The following is a 20,263-nucleotide window of genomic DNA, read 5'->3' as shown; positions in this document are numbered from 1 at the left end:
ATGACCCAACATCAGTAACCGTTCTATCGGATTGTGGAAATTATTGTGCCTCAATGAAAGGGCCAGGTTGTCATGTGTTTCAAATGATGAAATATACTGCATCTCTAAAATGACCCGTATCTTATATCAGTACCCTTGACTGATGTCAAAAACTTAAACATAGGTCTACAGTGCCTTCGGAAAGTATTCAGACCCCTTGACCTTTTTCCACATTTTGTTACATTACAGCCGTATCCTAAAATGTATTAAAACAACATTTTTCATCAACAATCTACACACAATACAATAAAAAAAAAACAGATACCTTATTTACATAAGTATTCAGACTATGAGGCTATGAGACTCGAAATAGAGCTCAGGTGCAACCTATTTCCATTGATCATCCTTGAGATGTTTCTACAACTTCATTGTAGTCCACCTGTGGTAAATTCAATTGATTGGACATGATTTGGAAAGTCACACACTTGTCTATATAAAGGTCCCACAGTTGACAGCGCATGTAAGAGCAAAAATCATGCCTTGAGGTCGAAGGAATTGTCCGTAGAGCTACGAAACAGGATTGTGTCGAGGCACAAATCTGGGGAAAGGTACCAAAATATTTCTGCAGCATTGAAGGTCACCAAGAACACAGTGGCCTCCATCATTCTTAAATGGAAGAAATTTGGAACCACTAAGACTCTTCCTAGAGCTGGCCGCCCGGCCAAACTGAGCAATCGGGGGAGAAGGGCCTTGGTCAGGGGGGTGACAGAGAACCCGATGGTTACTCTGACAGAGCTCTAGAGTTCCTCTGTGGAGATGGGAAAATCTTCCAGAAGGACAACCATCTCTACAGCACTCCACCAGTCAGGCCTTTATGGTAGAGTGGCCAGACGGAAGCCACTCATCAGTAAAAGGCACATGACAGCTCGCTTGGAGTTTGCCAAAAGGCACCTAAAGACTCTCAGACCATGAGAAACAATATTCTCTGGTCTGATGAAACCAAGATTGAACTCTTTGGCCTGATTGCCAAGCGTCACGTCAGACTTGGGCAAAGGTTTACCTTCAAAAAGGACAACAACCCTAAGCACACAGCCAAGACAACGCAGGAGTGGCTCCAGGACTGTCCTTGAGTGGCCTAGCCAGAGCCCGGACTTGAACCCGATCGGACATCTCTGAAGAGACCTGAAAATAGCTGTGCAGCGACGCTCCCCATCCAACCTGACAGAGCTTGAGAGGATCTGCAGAGAGGAATGGGAGAAACTCCCCAAATACAGGTGTCCCAAGCTTGTAGTGTCATACCCAAGAAGAGTTGAGGCTGTAGTGCTGCCAAAAGGTGCTTCAACAAAGTACTGAGTAAAGGGTCTTAATACTTATGTAAATGTGATATTTCAGTTTAATTTTTTTAAATAAATTTGCAAACATTTCTAAAAAACTGTTTTTGCTTTGTCATTGTGGGGTATTGTGTGTAGATCGATGAGGGGGAAAAAACTAAATCAATTTTAGAATAATGCTGTAACGTAACAAAATGTTGAAAAGGTCAAGGGGTCTGAATACTTTCCAAATGCACTGTATAACTAATGCATAGTTTTCATTGACTCCACACATTAATGATAAAACTGGGGAAGTTATATGAGATGTAAAGAAAGATAAGGATATGTGCAGGTCGAGTTCACCATTAATATTTGGAATTTTCCCTGAGGTTTCAGTCATGAAGCAGTGTAAATTCATTTGATCCATTCATCCTCAGAAATTGATTTTAATCAGAATATTCTAACAGATAAAACTGTCTGCACAGTGATAAGAAGATGAAGAAATGAATTACCATGCAAGAGGGGTCAAGGACGGGTTTGGGGCCTATATGCTGTCCTGTGACTATATGAATGAGTTTGAGCAGGAAGAGAGGTGGAGGAGTTGGGAGGACAGCGAAGGTCAATGTGAAGAGAATGTCAGAGAGCCCAGTTAAAATAACCATACAGAAAACAGTACCAAGTGATGTAGGGGAGACAGATGTGGGGTGTGAGGTAGAGAACGACTGATAATCGTCCGAGCCAATATATCGGGCCGATATTGGCCTTTTCTAGTCTATCGGCCCTGCTGCTATACCAGCCGCCACTCACCGCCTGAGCCACGAGCACTGCACAATGCAGTGGAATATCTAGCTCATTCTCTAACAGAAAGGTGCAGTATTAAGAAAATGATAAATTAACACGGTGACAAAAATCAAACTCCTGTTGAAAATATTAGTTTAGTTAATTCACTAATAATAAGGCTTGTGTCAACGTGCCTGAGCATGCATGCAATAAGCAAGCTAGCTAAGCATGTAGCTATGTGACCTGTTAGAAAGATTATGATAAGTCATCCTTTCATCTGTGTTGTTAGCTAGCTAGCTGTATTATCTACTATGCTAGCTAGCTGGCTAGATAAACGTGGCGCTAAAATATCAGATAGGAGCTAATAGCTGGTTATCATTTTGAACATGCAACGTTTTTGGCAACGAGCCATCTGACTTGGGGTGCAACGTTAGCTATTTACTGGTGTGCTGGTGTGCAGCTGCAATCGTACCCGTCGATTGAAAATTGATAGTCGGATTGGATGATTGTCGTAATAGAGAAAGAAGGAATTGTTTTAACATGCCTAAATAAAGGTTGGAAATAGGTTTAGCTACCTAAGAATCTTCCTTCATGTTTATGGTCCAAGAAAGCTGTAGATCAGTGCACGTGTGTGCATTCTCACCTCTCAAACTACGGGCAGATTTGAGTCATTTAGACAGAATGTGCAACATTGTTTCATCTTTTTGCCTGCCCTCGCTCTCCTTGTTAAATATTATGCAAATGTATGGCTTGGTAGCAAATGTCGTCGCCATTGAGCTAGTTCTCATAGTAGCCGTAAACAGCACCAAGTGATATGAGCGATGGAGAGAGATATGAAAGGGAACGGAGTTACAGCCTAGCTCTATCCAATCGTAGCAGTAGGATCAAGTTAAAACCTGTTTCTTAACAGATAGCTGAACTAGCCAATTGAGTTGTTTCAAATTTTGTCCTGGCAGCTGAGTTGTTTAGAGATGCGTCCTGACAGCTGAAAAAAATACTTTTTCCAGATAACGGAAAATGGATCCGTGATCACAAATCATGACCTTAAGTTGAACCCATTTGTATGGGTCAGCAGTGCCTACAGTATATGATGTCCTTCCATACAGGCATGACATGCTGGAGTGACACATTGGGGCAGCAGGTAGCCTGGCGGGTAGGAGGTTGCTGGATTGAATCCCCAAGCTGACAAGGTAGAAATCTGTCGTTCTGCCCCTGAGCAAGGAAGTTAACCCACTGTTCCCCGGGCGTGTTGATTAAGTCAGCCCCCACACCTCTCTGATTGGGTTAAATGCGGAAGACACATTTCAGTTGAATGCATTCAGTTGTACATCTGACGAGGCATCCCCCTTTCCCTTCTATGCAAATGTTGTTAATCAGTAAGCTATCAGTCCCAAATGGAAGGCAAACAGATCAAATCAAATTGTATTGGTCACATACACATAATTTAACAGATGTTATTGCGGGTGTAGCGAAATGCTTGTGTTCCTATCTCCAACAGATTGTTAATCATCTAGCACAATAGACTCCACTGATCAGCCAAAACAAGCTCAATAACTCGAAGCATGCACACACTTCTAATGAATATGCTTTTACCTGTATTGTGAATAGACCGAGGCCATCTTAATTTACACATTTTATCAATAGATTTACCATTCAAATAAAAGTATTACCATTATGTTGTAATGTAGTTAGATTGTTTTTACCAAAGTCAATTGTATTGTTTGATTAAAATTTAAAATGTTCACATTTAATGATATTGAATATTGGCCTAAAATAACGGTCATCGTTATTGGCATCAGCACAAAAAAATCCGTATCGGTCTTTCTCTAGTGTGAGGTGGGGAAATGGTTGCCTGGCTACCCAAACTCCTTGCTTTGGCCAAACGCTACTCCATGCCCACAAACATTAGTTTCTTCTCTGCAATGAGTTTGGATCTCAGTACCTCCCCAACAATTTCTAGAAACAAATTCTAACCGTTCTAAATTGGTCCCAGAAACCGGTGGGTTGGGCTAGAGCCAGAACACACATGGATAAAGCAGCGTTTTGAATGTGTCATTGGCTTTGAACTACAGAATGGCCCCTGGAGGTGATGGCCACCATTTTACGGGCTCCTGACCAATCGTGCTATTTTCGGTGTTTTTTGTGCTGATCTTAACGTTTCATATGATCGAAAATAGCTTCTGGACATCAAAACAGTGATTACTAACCTAGTTTTGGATGAGGAATGCAATTTCATCGAATCAGAGGTAAAGGACATGATGCTCTTCCCAGACCAGGCCCAAATTCCTGTCACTCTGAGGAGGAGGGGCCGCTATAGGGGCCAGCGTGCGGGATATCTAACAAGAATGCGACGGTGAGTGGATAAGTCGCCCTTACCCTCCATTCTATTGGTGAACGTGCAATCACTGGAAAATAAACAGGATGAGCTCCGTTCAAGACTGTCATATCAAAGTGATCTGAATAACTAATATCCTATGTTTCACTGAACCAAGGACATGGAAAACATAAATCTAGCTGTTTTTTCTGTACATCGGCAGGTCAGAACAGCTGCGTCTGGTAAGGTGAGGGGAGGGGGGGGTGTGTTGTCAACAACAGTTGGTGCGCAATCTCTAATATAAAGTCTCGAGGTTCTGCTTGCCCGAGTTAGAATACCTCATTATAAACAGTAGACCACATTATTTACCAAGAGAGTTTTCATTTATATTTTTTGTAGTGGTCTATTTACCACCACAGACCAATGCTGGCCCTAAGACCGCACTCAACGAGCTGTATGAGGCCATAAGCAAACAAGAAAATGCTCAGCAGGATTAGAAGCTCCCTAATGGCCCGGGGATTTTAATGCAGGAAAACTGAAATCCGTTTTACCTCATTTCTACCAGCATGTCTCCTGTGCAACTAGAGGCGAAAAAACTATAGATCACCTCTACTCTACACACAGAGACGCATGCAAAGCTCTCCCTTGCCCTCCATTTGGCAAATCTGACCATAACTACATCCTCTTAATTACTGCTTACAAACAAATACACAAACAGGAAGTACCAGTGATGAGCTCAATACGGAAGTGACCCGCTGAAGTGGACTCTAAGCTACAGGACTGTTTTGCTAGCACAGATTGGAATATGTTCCGGGATTCATCCGATGGCATTGAGGAGTTTACCACATCAGTCAACGGCTTCATTAATAAGTGCATCGACAACATAGTCCCCACAGTGACTGTACCCACACCAAAAGCCATGGATTACAGTCAACATCCAAACTGAGCTAAATGCTAGAGATGCCGCTTTCAAGGACCGGGACAGAAATCCGAAAACTTACAAGAAATTCTGCTACGTCCTTCAATGAACCATCAAACAGGCAAAGTGTCAATACAGTACTAATATCAAATCCTACTACACCGGCTCTGATGCTTGTCGGATGTGGCAAGACTTGCAAACTATCACGGATTACAAAGGCAAACCCAGCTGCGAGCTGCCCAGTGACGCAAGCCTACCAGATGAGCTAAATGCCTTCTATGCTCGCTTTGAGGCATGCAACACTGAGCCATGCATGAGAGCACCAGCTGTTCAGAACGACTATGTGATCACGCTCTTCGTAGTCGAAGTGAGTAAGACCTTTTAACAGGTTAACATTCACACGGCCGAAGGACCAGACGGGTTAACAGGACTTGTGCTGACCAGCTGGCAAGTGTCTTCACTGACATTTTCAACCTCTCCTTGACCCTAATACTCATATGTTTCAAGCAGACCACCATAGTCGATGTGCCCAAGAGTGCCAAGGTAACCTGTCTAAATGACTAACGCCCCGTAGCAATTGAATCTGTAGCCATAAAATGCTTTGAAAGGCTGGTCATGGCTCACATCAACACCTTCCTCCCAGACACCATGGACCCACTCCAAAAAGCTCCTGAACAGCTTCTACCGCAAAGCCATAAGACTGCTGAACAGTTAAACAAATGGCTACTCAGACTTTCTGCTTTTTACCCCTACCTACATGTACATAGTACTTTAATCAATCAATCACCAAACCTACATGTACATACTGTATTACCTCAATCAATCACCCCAACTACCTCGTACCCCAGTACGCTGACTTGGTCCAAGTACTCCTTGTATATAGCCTCATTATTGTTATTTTATTGTCACCACAAACGACTTCAACGATGGCAGTCTCAGACTTGAGTATATAGCGAACATAGAGCAGAAGAATAATTCAGTTTGAGTAGTCAGACAAGGGAAATGGTGCATTTCTGGATATCAGTAAATTAGGATTGTGATTGGGGAGGGGATTGAAATTGAAGATGCCTGGAATAGGGCAAAAGGGGTTGAATTCAGAGCAGTGATGGAGGTCAGTGTTAAGATGTTTGAGGTACACGTTTATTGGAGGCCTGGTTGTCAAGAGTGTGTAAACTTTATTTAACTAGGCAAGTCAGTTAAGAACAAATTCTTATTTACAATGATGGCCTACCCCGGCCAAACCTGGACAACACTGGGCTAATTGCGCGCCGCCCTATGGGACTCCCAATCACAGCCAGATGTGATACAGCCTGGATTCAAACCAGGGACTGTAATGACCCCTCTTGCACTGAGATGCAGTGCCTTAGACCGCTGCACCACTCAGGAGACAGGGGGAAAGAGAGGCATTGGGGCAATGTGTACTGTCAAGTAGTGTAAGCAGGGTATGTATAACTGGACCTCAAGGGGTGAGAATATAATGTGGTCATATCAATCTTAATTATTTTTGTGAAAATGTAATGTTTCATGCTGTTTAGGAAAGTCTGTCCAAATGCATTTCTGCCACAACCAGCAAGGCTATGCCTATTGGCCATACATCAAATCCATAAAGCCTACTGTAATTTCATATGATAATGATGGGTACACAATTAGAGCTGGGAAGATAAACCGAAAATGATCGACACTGACCAATACGAACACTTATCGCAGGCATTTTGCTGATATCATTCATTACGACATGTAGCCTATACTAGAGAAATGTGAAGTTAGAATTAAATAGGTTTGCTAATATGGGTCATTGTTAATGGGACAAGTAATTGATGGCTAAAACCATCAAAATAGTAATTGTAGTTTAAAGGATAATTAATAAAGAAAACGGAGGTGCACATTAATGTTATATACTTATCTTTCTATTTATCGTTATTGCATCTATTCAGGCAATTTATTGCGATATGGATTGTTGTCTATATCGACCAGCTCTAGACTCCATAACATAACTACACAGTGATATTTGAGTATTTTCCCTTCACAGACCAGCCAAGATCTTGGTCCCTCGTGTTAATTCGCTGCTCTAGAACTAATGCCTCTCACTCTTTTTTGTTGGCCTGCTTTAGTCCATAATGCAACCATCATCCGTATGTGTACTTCCATTTATTGGATTATATATTAGTGTTATTCGTGCATTCATTCAATATAACTCGGTGTCTTTATGATGAAAATGTCAATTTTCACTTTGTTAATTCGGTAAGCTTTTTCAGTTTAGCGCACCGTTGCGATCCCCCTTTCCCCTTGAGCGGCTGGTGTACTGCGTTGCATGCTGGTACCTGCAGTCCTTACTCCTCCCACTGCATGATATGTATCGTTTGGGCGTGGATAGCCAAACACTACAAGTCCCAGACTATCAGTCCACCTTCTTGCCCCTCTCTCCCACCAGACCGTAGACCGAGATACTGTACGGACTGTCTTGACGAACCCCCCCGACTTTCAGAACCGAAAACCGTCGAGATTAGTGAACAGCAACCTACAAGAACGGAAGACTTGATTCTCGCTGGAGCCGTGATATATACCTTTAATTCATACCCTGGACGAACGGGTTTGTAATTGTTTGTGCCATTTGACATCGTTATCTTGCTTGCTAATTACCTTTCGAATTATTCAGTATCAGGGACGAGAAGACTCGGTTCGGGTCGGACTCTTGCATGTCTTTGAACACAGAAGCGGTTCGGTAAGGGCTGATGAAAGAGTCAAATCAACATTTTGTGTCGCACGGCCGGAGATAAATACAGTAGCCTGTCTAAACATGCTTAGCACTGTGTAATGCAGACCAATACTGGCTTTGCGGAGACTTTGCTGCGCAGGGATCTGAAAATTGTTCGTGGTATTTTGAACATGAGTTACATTTTGTTTTCCTTATTGTGTATGGTGCACGTTACAGTAGCCAACTACAAGTTATGTGTAAATTGTTGCCCTACCCTCCGTTAGTTCTGAAATACTTTTCATAAGAAAATGAGCTTAGGAAACAGTTAAAGTGTAATATATATTCCTCATACAATCAATATTAGTCTATGCAATACAATCCAACGTTATACCATTACATCGTTTCTTCAGTCATGTTATTTAGCAGTAAAATACGTCATGGACAGTACCTCGTGGTCTATGGAATGATTAAATAATATAGTCATTGGAGTTTGGAATGTTTATTCCGCGATATTTGGCTGTTGATTGATGTTGGCTTCATTATGTGACAGTCGTTAGGCACATAATGCATGTATCATGCAAGTGCGGATGGACGATGTAAGTATTTGATAGGGCAAAGGATATTCTCGTGTCAGTCGTTTCGTTCTAGATATTGGAAATGCTTGCATTGTAGGCTATTGTGCTGGGTGCTATCGCATCATTCTCGCTTCAAAAATCAAGGGTGAATTTGGTTCCATTTTGATCATGTGTAGTCTGTCTTGGACAGGCTGATCACCTGAGAGGCAATAGTGTCGTCCTTACCGATTATCATACTACAGCTCGCCAGCTCTTTGGGCGAGTGGGATGCCCGGAGTTTTAGCATGAATATGTTGGTTTTATAGAGATTAAACCAATTTCTCAATTAGTTGAAATAGTATAATAAAACGACCCCGCTCGTCGACTGTATTTTCTGCATTTTCAAATGCATAGATTTGACACTCGAATGCGTCTCTTTTGTGCATGTGTGCTCCGGGCTGCGCAGTCAGTTGACCAGACGGACAAGTCGTCTCGAGTCAGAGGGAGATCAAGTCATCTCGAGTCAGAGGGAGATTATTTTATTCTTATTTAGACGTAGCCGAAAGACTCTATGGGATAGCCACTTCATTATAGTTGGGACAGCTGTGACTTTGTTTTACCTGCATGGTGTGCAGACTGACAGCATGAGAAATTAAACCCAAAATATATGTTTCTAAAATATGTCCTAGCATTCCAATGGGCTACTCAGTGGAGGAGACGGCGTATCTGCAGCACAAAGACAAACTAGCAATATAAGCAAGTAGCAACATGAGGTTATGCGATAACGAATGCAAAAGCCTCTCATTTTCAGTTATAGATGCTTGCAACTATATTCAGCCCATGTTTAACGATTTCAGCGGAGATATGTCGCCTACCTGGGATGTCACTCACGTTTTCCGGTACGGGTATGTTTCGCCAACTACAATGATTTCAACACCCGGTACGTTCCTCTGATATTTGCTGGTGGATAGTTATACCGGACCCATTTGTAGTCATCACATTAATTGTCGGGTGGGGTGGCTGCCTCACCTTTCCTCGTAGGGTGTGTTGACGTGTGTAGGGTGGATGTCTGAAAGCTTTTAAAATGTTGCTTTCGGTCAGATATATTCATGAAGTTGCCATTCTTTAGGAATAACGTTACTGGAAGATTCAAATTATTGTGCATGCATGTGATACTTAGTGTCTTAGCCTGTCTGCTTAGATGTCACTGCTAATTGTTCTCTTTACTTTGGAATTTGGGCATCATGGTCAAGGGCTCAAGGCAAAGGGAAACAGAAGCTAGATTTGGATTTTGAGGCTTCTTTACTCCCAGTGCTTTGAGATATACCAACTTTAGAATTCATTCTTGAGTAATATAGTGTCTGTAGTTAAGATTAAGAATGTGTATTACATTATATGGCATCATCCCCAGGTTCTCCTTGCCCCTCAGATTGATCTCTAACATGAGCTGGAAATGAGCTGAGGGTTAAGGCCGCATGAATGAGTTTGGTAGAGAGGGATTTCAGAATGATGTATGATGAAGGGTGGTGAGGAAACCATTACCCCTTCCCCCACCTGCCTACCATGTTTCTACTTCTCTCCATGGTCTCAGCCAGTCCACTCTGCTGCAGCGTGCATGGCTTGGTCAGCACTGACCATGTCCATCCGTGCAACAGTAAAGGAGAACTGTGAGAGAGGTCATAAAATATGGTTTCCAAGTATCAAGCAATATGTGACAATTTCCCTTGGTGAAGAGGGCAAAGCATCAACTCCTATGTTAGTATCTTTATGTCCATGCAAATAGGCCTACCCATAGTTAAATTACAAAGTATACATATGGAGTAAGTGAAAGTTATTGACACATATGCCTTGTACCAATATTGGATATTTCTTGATAATATGAATATAACATAAAATAAAAAATAATATAAAATATAAAGTCATATAATGTAATTTTCTTTACTTAAACAATCAATTTACCTTCTTGGATTTTGTGACTGAGGACAGTGTGGCATCTCACGTCATCAAGCTTCTCTTTCACACAGAAAACTATCGAACAATTTCTCAATAAAAAGCACAAAAAAACACAAAACAGTGATGTTTATTCTAAATGTGCCAACTTAACATGAGTTAATTCTACTGTTAGGAATGTATAGTAGCGTTAGCAAAGGGCTGGCTAATTTGTTCCCTAACAAGACAAGGTAACTGATATTTTGCTAACCTCTTCTATGGCAAGACTCATGACCTAAGAATGAGGCATTTGACCAGTTTCGGGTGTATTGAGCCAATGACACCATGATGAAAAATCGAATCCAAATCAAATGTTATTGGTTGCGTACACATATTTAGTAGATATCGCAGGTGCAACGAAATACTTATGTTTCTAGCTCCAACAGTGCAGTATACCTAACAATACAAAACAATACACACAGAGTCCGGAATACAAATATATATACACTATATATACAAATGTATGTGGACACCCCTTCAAGCTAGTGCATTCGGCTATTTCAGCCACACCCACTGTTGACAGGTGTATAAAATCGAGCACACAGCCATGCAATCTCCATAGACAAACATTGCTAGTAGAACAGTCTTACTGAAGAGCTCAGTGACTTTCAACGTGGCACCTTCATAGGATGCCTCCTTTCCAACAAGTCAGTTCGTAAAATATCTGCCCTGCTAGAGCTGCCCCTGGTCAACTATAAGTGCTGTTATTGTGAAGTGGAAACGTCTAGGAGCAACAATGGCTCAGCCATGAAGTGGTGGGCCACACAAGCTCACAGAACGGGACTGCAGAGTGATGAAGAGCGTAACGCGTAAAAAATTGTCTGTCCTCGGTTGCAACACTTACTACGCGGTTCGAAACTGCCTCTGGAAGCAACGTCAGCACAATAACTGTTCGTCTGGAGCTTCATGAAATGGGTTTCCATGGCCGAGCAGCCACACATAAGCCTAAGATCACCATATGCAATGCCGCATATAAGCCTAAGATCACCATACGCAATGCCAAGCGTCGGCTGGAGTGGTGTAAAGCTTGCCTCCATTGGACTCTGATGCAGTGAAAACACGTTCTCTGGAGTGATGAATCACGCTTCAACATCTGGCAGTCCGACGGAAGAATCTGGATTTGGCGGATGCCAGGAGAACGCTTCCTGCCCTAATGCATAGTGCCAACTTTAAAGTTTGGTGGAGGAGGAATAATGATCTGGGGCTGTTTTTCATGGTTCAGGCCAGGCCCCTTAGTTCCAGTGAAGGGAAATCTTAACTCTACAGCATACAATGACATTCTAGACAATTCTGTGCATCCAACTTTGTGGCAACAGTTTGGGGAAGGCCCTTTCCTGTTTTAGCATGACAATGCCCCCGTGCCCAAAGCAAGGTCCGTACAGAAATGGTTTGTTGAGACCGGTGTGGATGAACTTGACTGGACTGCACAGAGCCCTGACCTCAACCCCATCAAACACCTTTGGGATGAATTGGAACGCCGACTGCGAGCCAGGCCTAATTGCCCAACATCATGGGCGGGACCAACTCCATATTAATGCCCACGATTTTGGAATGAGATGTTCGACGAGTAGGTGTCCACAAACTTTTGGTCATGTAGTGTATGTACAGTACCAGTCAAACGTTGCTTTTCCTTCCCTCTGCTGTCCAACTCATCCCAAACCATCTTATTTGGGTTGAGGTCGGGTGATTGTGGAGGCCAGGTCATCTGGTGCAGCACTCAAATAGGCCTTACACAGCCTGGAGTTGTGTTTTGGGTCATTGTCCTGTTGAAAACAAATGATAGTCTCACAAAGCGCAAACCAGATGGGATGGCATATCACTGCAGAATGCTGTGGTAGCCTTGCTGGTTAAGTGTGCCTTGAATTCTAAATAAATCACTGACAGTGTCACCAGCAAAGCACCATCACACCTCCTCCATGCTTCACGGTGGGAACCACGCATGTGGAGATCATCCGTTCATCTACTCTGCGTCTCACAAAGATACGGCAAATGGAACAAAAACTCTCAAATTTGGACTCATCAGACCAAAGGACAGATTTCCACTGGTCTAATGTCCATTGCTCGTGTTTCTTGACCCAAACAAGTCTCTTCTTTTAGTAGTGGTTTCTTTGCAACAATTCAACCATGAAGGCCTGATTCACGAAGTCCCCTCTGAACAGTTGATGTTGATATGTATGTTACTTGAATTCAGTGAAGCATTTATTTGGGCTGCAATCTGAGGTGCAGTTAATTGCCGATTTCTGAGGCTGGTAACTCTAATGAACTTATCCTCTGCAGCAGAGGTAACTCTGGGTCTTCCTTTCCTGTGGTGGTCCTCATGAGAGCCATGCATTCATCATAACGCTTGATGGTTTTTGTGACTGCACTTGAAGAAAAAAAATTAAGTTCTTGACATTTTCCGGATTGACTGACCTTCATGTCTTAAAGTAATGACGGCCTGTCTATTCTCTTTGCTTATTTGAGCAGGTCTTGCCATAATATGGACTTGGTCTTTTACCAAATAGGGCTATCTTCTGTGTACCAACCCTACCTTGTCACAACACAACTGATTGGCACAAACGCATTAAGAAGGAAAAAAATTCCCCAAATTAATTTTTAACAAGGCAAACCTGTTAATTGAAATGCATTCTATGTGACTACCTCATGAAGCTGGTTGAGAGAATGCCAAGAGTGCAAAGCTGTCATTGAGGCAAAGGGTGGCTACTTTGAAGAATCTAAAATATATTTTGATTTGTTTAACACTTTTTTGGTTACTACGTGATTCCATATGTGTTATTTCATAGTTTTGATTATGTCTTCACTATTCTACGTAGAAAATAGTAAAAAGAAAGAAAAACCCTTGAATGAGTAGGTGTGTCCAAACTTTTGACTGATACTGGTATGTATGTATGTATGTATGTATGTATGTATGTATGTATGTATGTATGTATGTATGTATGTATGTATGTATGTATGTATGTACAGTTGAAGTCGGAAGTTTACATACACTTAGGTTGGAGTCATTAAAACTCGTTTTTCAACCACTCCACAAATGTATTGTTAACCAACTATAGTTTTGGCAAGTTGGTTAGGACATACTTTGTGCATGACACAAGTAATTTTTCCAACAATTGTTTACAGACAGATTATTTCACTTATAATCCACTGTATCACAATTCCAATGGGTCAGAAGTTTATATACACTAAGTTGACTGTGCCTTTAAACAGCTTGGGAAATTCCAGAAAATGATGTCATGGCTTTAGAAGCTTCTGATAGGCTAATTGACATCATTTGAGTCAATTGGAGGTATATCTGTGGATGTATTTCAACGCCTACCTTCAAACTCAGTGTCTCTTTGATTGACATCATGGGAAAATCAAAAGAAATCAGCCAAGACCTCAGAAAAACAATTGTAGACCTTCACAAGTCTGGTTCATCCTTGGGAGCAATTTCCAAATGCCTGAAGGTACCACGTTCATCTGTACAATCAATTGTACGCAAGTATAAACACCATGGGACCACGTAGCCGTCATACCACTCAGGAAGGAGACGCGTTCTGTCTCCTAGAGATGAACGTACTTTGGTGCGAAAAGTGCAAATCAATCCCGGAACAACAGTAAAGGACCTTGTGAAGATGCTGGAGGAAACAGGTGCAAAAGTATCTATATCCACAGTTAAACGAGTCCTATATTGACAAAACCTGAAAGGCCGCTCAGCAAGGAAGAAGCCACTGCTCTAAAACCGCCATAAAAAAGCCAGACTACGGTTTGCAACTGCACATGGGGACAAAGATAGTACTTTTTGGAGAAATGTTCTCTGGTCTGATGAAACAAAAACAGAACTGTTTGGCCATAATGACCATTGTTATGTTTGGTGGACAAAGGGGGAGACTTGCAAGCCGAAGAACACCATCCCAACCGTGAAGCACGGGGGTGGCAGCATCATGTTGTGGGGGTGCTTTGCTGCAGGAGGGACTGGTGCACTTCACAAAATAGATGGCATCATGAGGATGGAAAAATATGTGGATATATTGAAGCAACATCTCAAGACATCAGTCAGAAAGTTAAAGCTAAAATGGGTCTTCCAAATGGACAATGTCCCAAAGCATACTTCCAAAGTTGTGGCAAAATAACTTAAGGACAACAAAGTCAAGGTATTGGAGAGGCCATCACAAAGCCCTGACCTCAATCCCATAGAAAATGTGTGGGCAGAACTGAAAAAGTGTGTGTGAGCAAGGAGGCCTACAAACCTGACTCCGTTACACCAGCTCTGTCAGGAGGAATGTGCCAAAATTCACCCAACTTATTGTGGGAAGCTTGTGGAAGGCTACCTGAAACGTTTGACTGTAGATGGCATCATGAGGATGGAAAATTATGTGGATATATTGAAGCAGCATCTCAAGACAGTCAGGAAGTTAAAGCTAGGTCGCAAATGTGTCTTCCAAATGGACAATGACTCCAAGTATACTTCCAAAGTTGTGGCAAAATGGCTTAAGGACAACAAAGTCAAGGTATTGGAGTGGCCATCACAAAGCCCTGACCTCAATCCAATAGAAAATTTGCGGGGCAGAACTGAAAAAGCGTGTATGAGCAAGGAGGCCTACAAACCTGACTCAGTTACACCAGCTCTGTCAGGAGGAATGGGACAAACTTACTTTTTCACCCAACTTATTGTGGAAGGCTACCTGAAACATTTGACCCAAGTTAAACAATTTAAAGGCGATGCTACCAAATACTAATTGAGTGTATGTAAACTTCTGACCCACTGGGAATGTGATGAAAGAAATAAAAGCTGAAATAAATCATTCTCTCTACTATTATTCTGACATTTCACATTCTTAAAATAAAGTGGTGATCCTAACTGACCTAAGACAGGGAATTTTTACTAGGATTAAATATCAGAAATTGTGAAAAGCTGAGTTTAAATGTATTTGGCTAAGGTGTATGTAAACTTCCGACTTCAACTGTATGTACGTGTGTGCGTATATCATTTTGATTTGATTTATTAGGATCTCCATTAGCCGACGCCAATGGCGACAGCTAGTCTTATTGGGGTCCGACATATAACGAAAAAGACATTACAGACAAAATACTTTACAATTTACATACATTTAAAAACATTAACATGTAGTGTAATGGTGTGTATAGACAGTATATGAATAGGAAAGGTGAGTACAGCAGTAGTTCTATAGAATGAGCCTTGACTACAGGTTATTCATATATAGTGGGTAAAACAGTATGTAAACATTATTAAAGTGACCAGTGTTCAATGACTATGTACATAGGACAGCAGTCTCTAAGGTGCAAGGTGGAGTACCGGGTGGTAGCCGGCTGGTAAAAGTAGAACAAAAAAATGCAATATTTGCGCAATTGTCTCTTTTAGAACAACTGTCTTTTTCAGAATGTTTTACAAGATCAAAAAACGTCAATGCAGTCACAACTTTGTTTCATGTTAAAGAAAAGAAAAATCAGATCGTCACAGATCATACTAAGTCTTCTATCTGTTTGTTCAACAGCATAGCGTCTTATACAGAGGAAGACCCCATTGCTGCAGACCTGAGGTCAACTACACCTAAGGAATGTTGTGTTAAAGAAACACATATGCAGGTAATTTTTGTGCCTGAACACTGACTGTGTGAACTGTCAGCTTCACAGATGATGCAATGGTGCTTTACCTGGGAGATATTTACATGAGTAGTGAACATGGGCTTAATGTAACTTTCTTGTTATCTAGGTGGATCCCACTCCAATGAATGTAGGGGATGGAGGCACAGTGAGCAGAGAGATCAGTGCTCCGATTAAAGCATCTGCTAGCATGGTGGGAAATCCCCCTCAGACGCTGCCCCCTGAGCTCAGAGGAGATGTGCCCCTCAGTCAGCAAAACAAGACCAGCACAGCAACAGACTGTAAAATGCCAGTCAACGTCTGTTCAGACCCTAGCAACTTCACCCATTGCCCAGTGGTCCCTCCCCCTCAAGAACACAACAATGCTCCAACGTCAGGCCCTCCCATCATTAGCTCTGACAAGAGAGCAAACAAGAGGTCAGAGGTCCCCAAACCCAAGGCTGATGGTCCTAGGGTCTTTCCCACACATCAGTGGCCGTGTGGTACAAAGAACGGCCCTGAGGACCCAGTTAACCCAAGCCACAGTGGTGTGACGTCCAATAAGAAACCACATGTTCAGACCCAGTCAGTGATTAGTCTTCCCGCCGGGTTTCAACGCTCAACACTGTTTAAACCAGGCCAGCCTGTTACTTTTCTTCCCTCCACTAACTTCTCATCTCCACTCTGCAAAATCACTCTTCCACCCGCATTGGGTCAGATCGCAGCATTGAGAGAAGCCACAGCCAGCCAGTTTCAGAAGGGGAGTCAACCACTAAGCACAGCTGCTGGTGTTGCGCCACTGCTGCAGACTTATCCATATCACTTCTCAGTGGGTCAATGTCCAGCACCTCAAAAGAAAACACCCAACACAACACCCAAAGTCAAATGTAACTCGATGTCCAGTAGCAAGAGCTCCAAAGCTGGGAGGGAGCATAAATCCACTATCGCCTCAGTGGTGGCCTCTCCCACTATCGCGCTCCCAATACAGCACCCAGCATTAGGCTCTGCCGTACCAACTCGCTTCACGTTGTCTCCCTCCGCTGCCATCTGCTGTGGCCCTGCACTGGCCAGCATCACCACTCAGGGCAGGCTGCTGAACTATGTGGAGAAAGACCTTACGCACCGCAGTGCAGACAAGACATCCGTAGGCTTTCTAAAACTGAAGGCTCCATCTGCTGCTGATGACCATGCAGTTGCATGCCCGACTGAAGCAAGAGATGTGCCCCTCGACCTGTCTGCCAAGTCGAAGCGTCCAAAAACGGTCAAAGACTCTCCAAACACGGTTGCCACCACAGAGCATCTCCATAACAAGGCACGCCAGAAAGCTGCCCTCCATCCAAAGAGGCCCCATACTGCCATGTATGGCTCTGCCGCGCCATACCCCATCCTACCCAACACCCACCGAAATGGGGCTCTAAAGCAGGCTAGTAGGCCCCTAACTCATCAGGGTTTGGAACCCAACTCATCCTGGGTCAAAGGTTCCTCTCAAGGTCCCATTAATAACCTCCCAGGAACCTATGTAGGTGTGGCCAGCCCCATACTTGCTTCCACCCTGCGTAGCAAAGATGGGAAGGGGTCCTTTGAGGACGAGTTCCAGACTTTCGCTAGACAGGAGACTATCTCTATCATTGACCAAGGGGAACACCTGGCCTCAAGGGGAAAGAAGGCATCATTCATGACTAAGGGCAACCAGCACGTATATGGTATCAAGCACCCTAACAGTACCAGCCCAGCTGTAACAAAAAACTGTCCCTCTAAGGGGGCTTTCGCCACAGCTCTGCCCGGTTCTGCCAACTCACACTCTCATCAGAAATCTGGAAGTGTCAAAGCAGCAATCCCATACTCCCTCACTGTCCTCAAGCCGTTATGGCAGCGACCAGCACTTCTTCCTCACCAAGGTGCTTCTGTTCAGAGAAAGGTCATTCAAGGGACTCCCAAGGTCATTCAAGGGACTCCCAAGGTCAAGGGGGGCACAGGTTCAGATGGTCCCAAATTTCAGGGTGCCCATCAAAGCCCGTCCAGAATGGAAGCCGAAAAGTGGGACAGAACCAAGTCCCCCCTGTCCAACCTTGAGTCCATAGTGAAGCAGAAAGCTCTAGAGACCACTGCATTGACTAGCGAGGGATACTGCCATCTAGCACCTGTGGCATCCAGAAAGCCTGAAGTGGTGAGCTCCCACACTGCGGGCCAGGACATATTGTTACATCAGACTGCTGCTTTTGGATGCCCACCTATCAGATCTGTGGTGAACAACGAGACACTTTCCTTTCAAGGAGATTCCACAGAAGTTATGAACAAACTTGAGAAAATGAGTGTCTCTGAGTCCAAAGAAAAGAGTACTGAGAAACATATTAAACTGGGGGAGCAGGCAGGTGGCAAAGAGATACAGGTCTCTGCAAACAGCACCAGCCACACCCATGCCTTTAGAAGCGGCGGTTCAGCTAACAGAAACAGGATGGACAGCAAATTGGCCCATGAGTTGGAGGGAGGAACGGTGAAGGAGGAGAGTATGGCCCCTGCTGGTCTCGCTCCCCGTGCTAAATTGGAGGGGATTGCCCTATCCATCCTCACTGGGCAGTGTGCAGGGGTAGCCGAGGTGGAGAAGACAAATGGAATTAAAGAGGAGTTTCCCACCAAAGCGAAATCTGCCATCAGCAAACAGAAGAAGCCCCCTAGTCCAAGGAAGCCGGCAAAGGAGAAGGCTTCACCGGACCATTCAAAGAAGGCTGCGGCGCCAGTGAAGAAAAAGCAAGACCAGGAAGCCACTCCAGTTAAGAAAGAACCAAGTCCCAAAAAGGTAAGTTGTTATTCGGCTGTTGTCCTATTTAGAATTCCATTTAGATGAGTTTCTTTGATTATGTGTTGTTTACAATGGCATTATTCTCTTTTGTTGGTTGAACAAAGAAAGAAAAACTACTACATTCACACACTTGACTCGTCCGCATTTATAACGAAGCATAATAAAAAAATATGTGAAATATCAACCGCCCGTCAAAACATACCTGCCTGTGTTATTGCATTATGATTCAAGTATACTGATTGAAATACAAAAAGGCAATTCAGTGTTTATACAGTCCAGTTGTTTCACCGTATGCTCTCCATCACCATCCAAGCTTTATGATCGATTACCTGAATGGCCTATTTAGTGCACTCACTTTGTCCCCTGTGTGTTGCCACGGAAGAAACCATGTATACCTGTACTGGACCACAGTCTGTCGCTGGTGGAACCATCCCCACACAGGGATGAGGGGGAGAACACTCGGAAGGAGAAGAGCAGCCCAACTGATAACAAGCAGGCTGACAGACCAGGTAGGTCTGTCTCTTGTGACAGTCTAGAATAGAACTTCACATACTACACCTCAGCCAAAGATCTAATCAGAAATCCTTCGTCACGATTCCTCTTGTCCACTTTGTTTTAGAGCGCTATGAGTGAGTCTGTTTTTGATGTGGGTTCCACAGGTAGCGTGAGCAGTCCTCTCCTCAGTCCCCAGAGATCTGAGACCCCAGTCTCCCTCAGCAGCCCTGGCAGACCCAGTAAGGAGCCAGCGTCCTCCGAGAGCTCCACCTCCAGGCTGAGGAGGGCCCGGCGGAGGGCTGATGAGGCTCGGCTGGACGACTGGGGCTTCACTACTCCCTCTCCTCCACCTCCCCCAAGTCCTCCTCCTCCCCCTACATACCCACCCCTCCAGCCTGCCCGCCGGCCCAGGGGCAGACCGCGCACCAACCCCCTGCCTGAGAAGGCTGAACAGTGCAAGGCCAGGCCCGTCCCCAGCACTGAGGGAGACACCCCGAAACGCAAGAAACGGAACCGCTGCCGGAACAGGAAGTACCAGAATGGGGAGTATATCACGGAGAAGGACAAGGATGGAGACGGAGAGGGGGAGGAAAGATCTGTCCTCACCAGGCAGGGTACTCGATCAGGTACGGTTCACCTGGAAATGAAAAATAAAATAGACAGTGCAGTTGAAGGTTTGTTTGGATGTGGGCATTACACAATGCAGAGTTGGGTAGAGTTGAGTGACTGAATATAACTGTAAACAGTATAACTGATTTTGAATACAGTAGCTTTCCTCTATTTGTCGTTTATTATGTGAAATCATCCATGTATGTGCCATTTAATACACTCTTTATTTTGGATGG

At 43.6% G+C, this 20,263-nt stretch overlaps 1 protein-coding gene across 3 annotated transcripts in view; it reads left to right on the top strand.

Moving 5' to 3' along the window:
* The window catches only part of bcorl1 (BCL6 corepressor-like 1), a 36,072-nt gene that overhangs the window by 11,059 nt on the left and 4,750 nt on the right, over positions 1 to 20,263 (top strand). Inside the window, exons 1-5 of one of the 3 annotated variants that reach the window (XM_071398567.1) lie at positions 7,748 to 7,892; positions 16,036 to 16,126; positions 16,254 to 18,920; positions 19,306 to 19,436; positions 19,587 to 20,044. In XM_071398567.1, the coding sequence (XP_071254668.1) occupies positions 16,121 to 16,126; positions 16,254 to 18,920; positions 19,306 to 19,436; positions 19,587 to 20,044 (3,262 nt within the window). In that variant the 5' untranslated portion in view covers positions 7,748 to 7,892; positions 16,036 to 16,120. Of the gene's footprint in view, positions 1 to 7,747; positions 8,025 to 16,035; positions 16,127 to 16,253; positions 18,921 to 19,305; positions 19,437 to 19,586; positions 20,045 to 20,263 lie in introns of those variants that run through there. The other 2 variants (XM_071398565.1, XM_071398566.1) reach the window with 2 other exon arrangements.

The sequence above is a fragment of the Salvelinus alpinus genome, chromosome 4 (genome assembly GCF_045679555.1).
Source record: "Salvelinus alpinus chromosome 4, SLU_Salpinus.1, whole genome shotgun sequence".
NCBI lineage: Eukaryota > Metazoa > Chordata > Actinopteri > Salmoniformes > Salmonidae > Salvelinus > Salvelinus alpinus.
The sequence above is the reverse complement of the archived record's forward strand: the minus strand, read 5'-3'. Positions and strand labels throughout refer to the sequence as shown.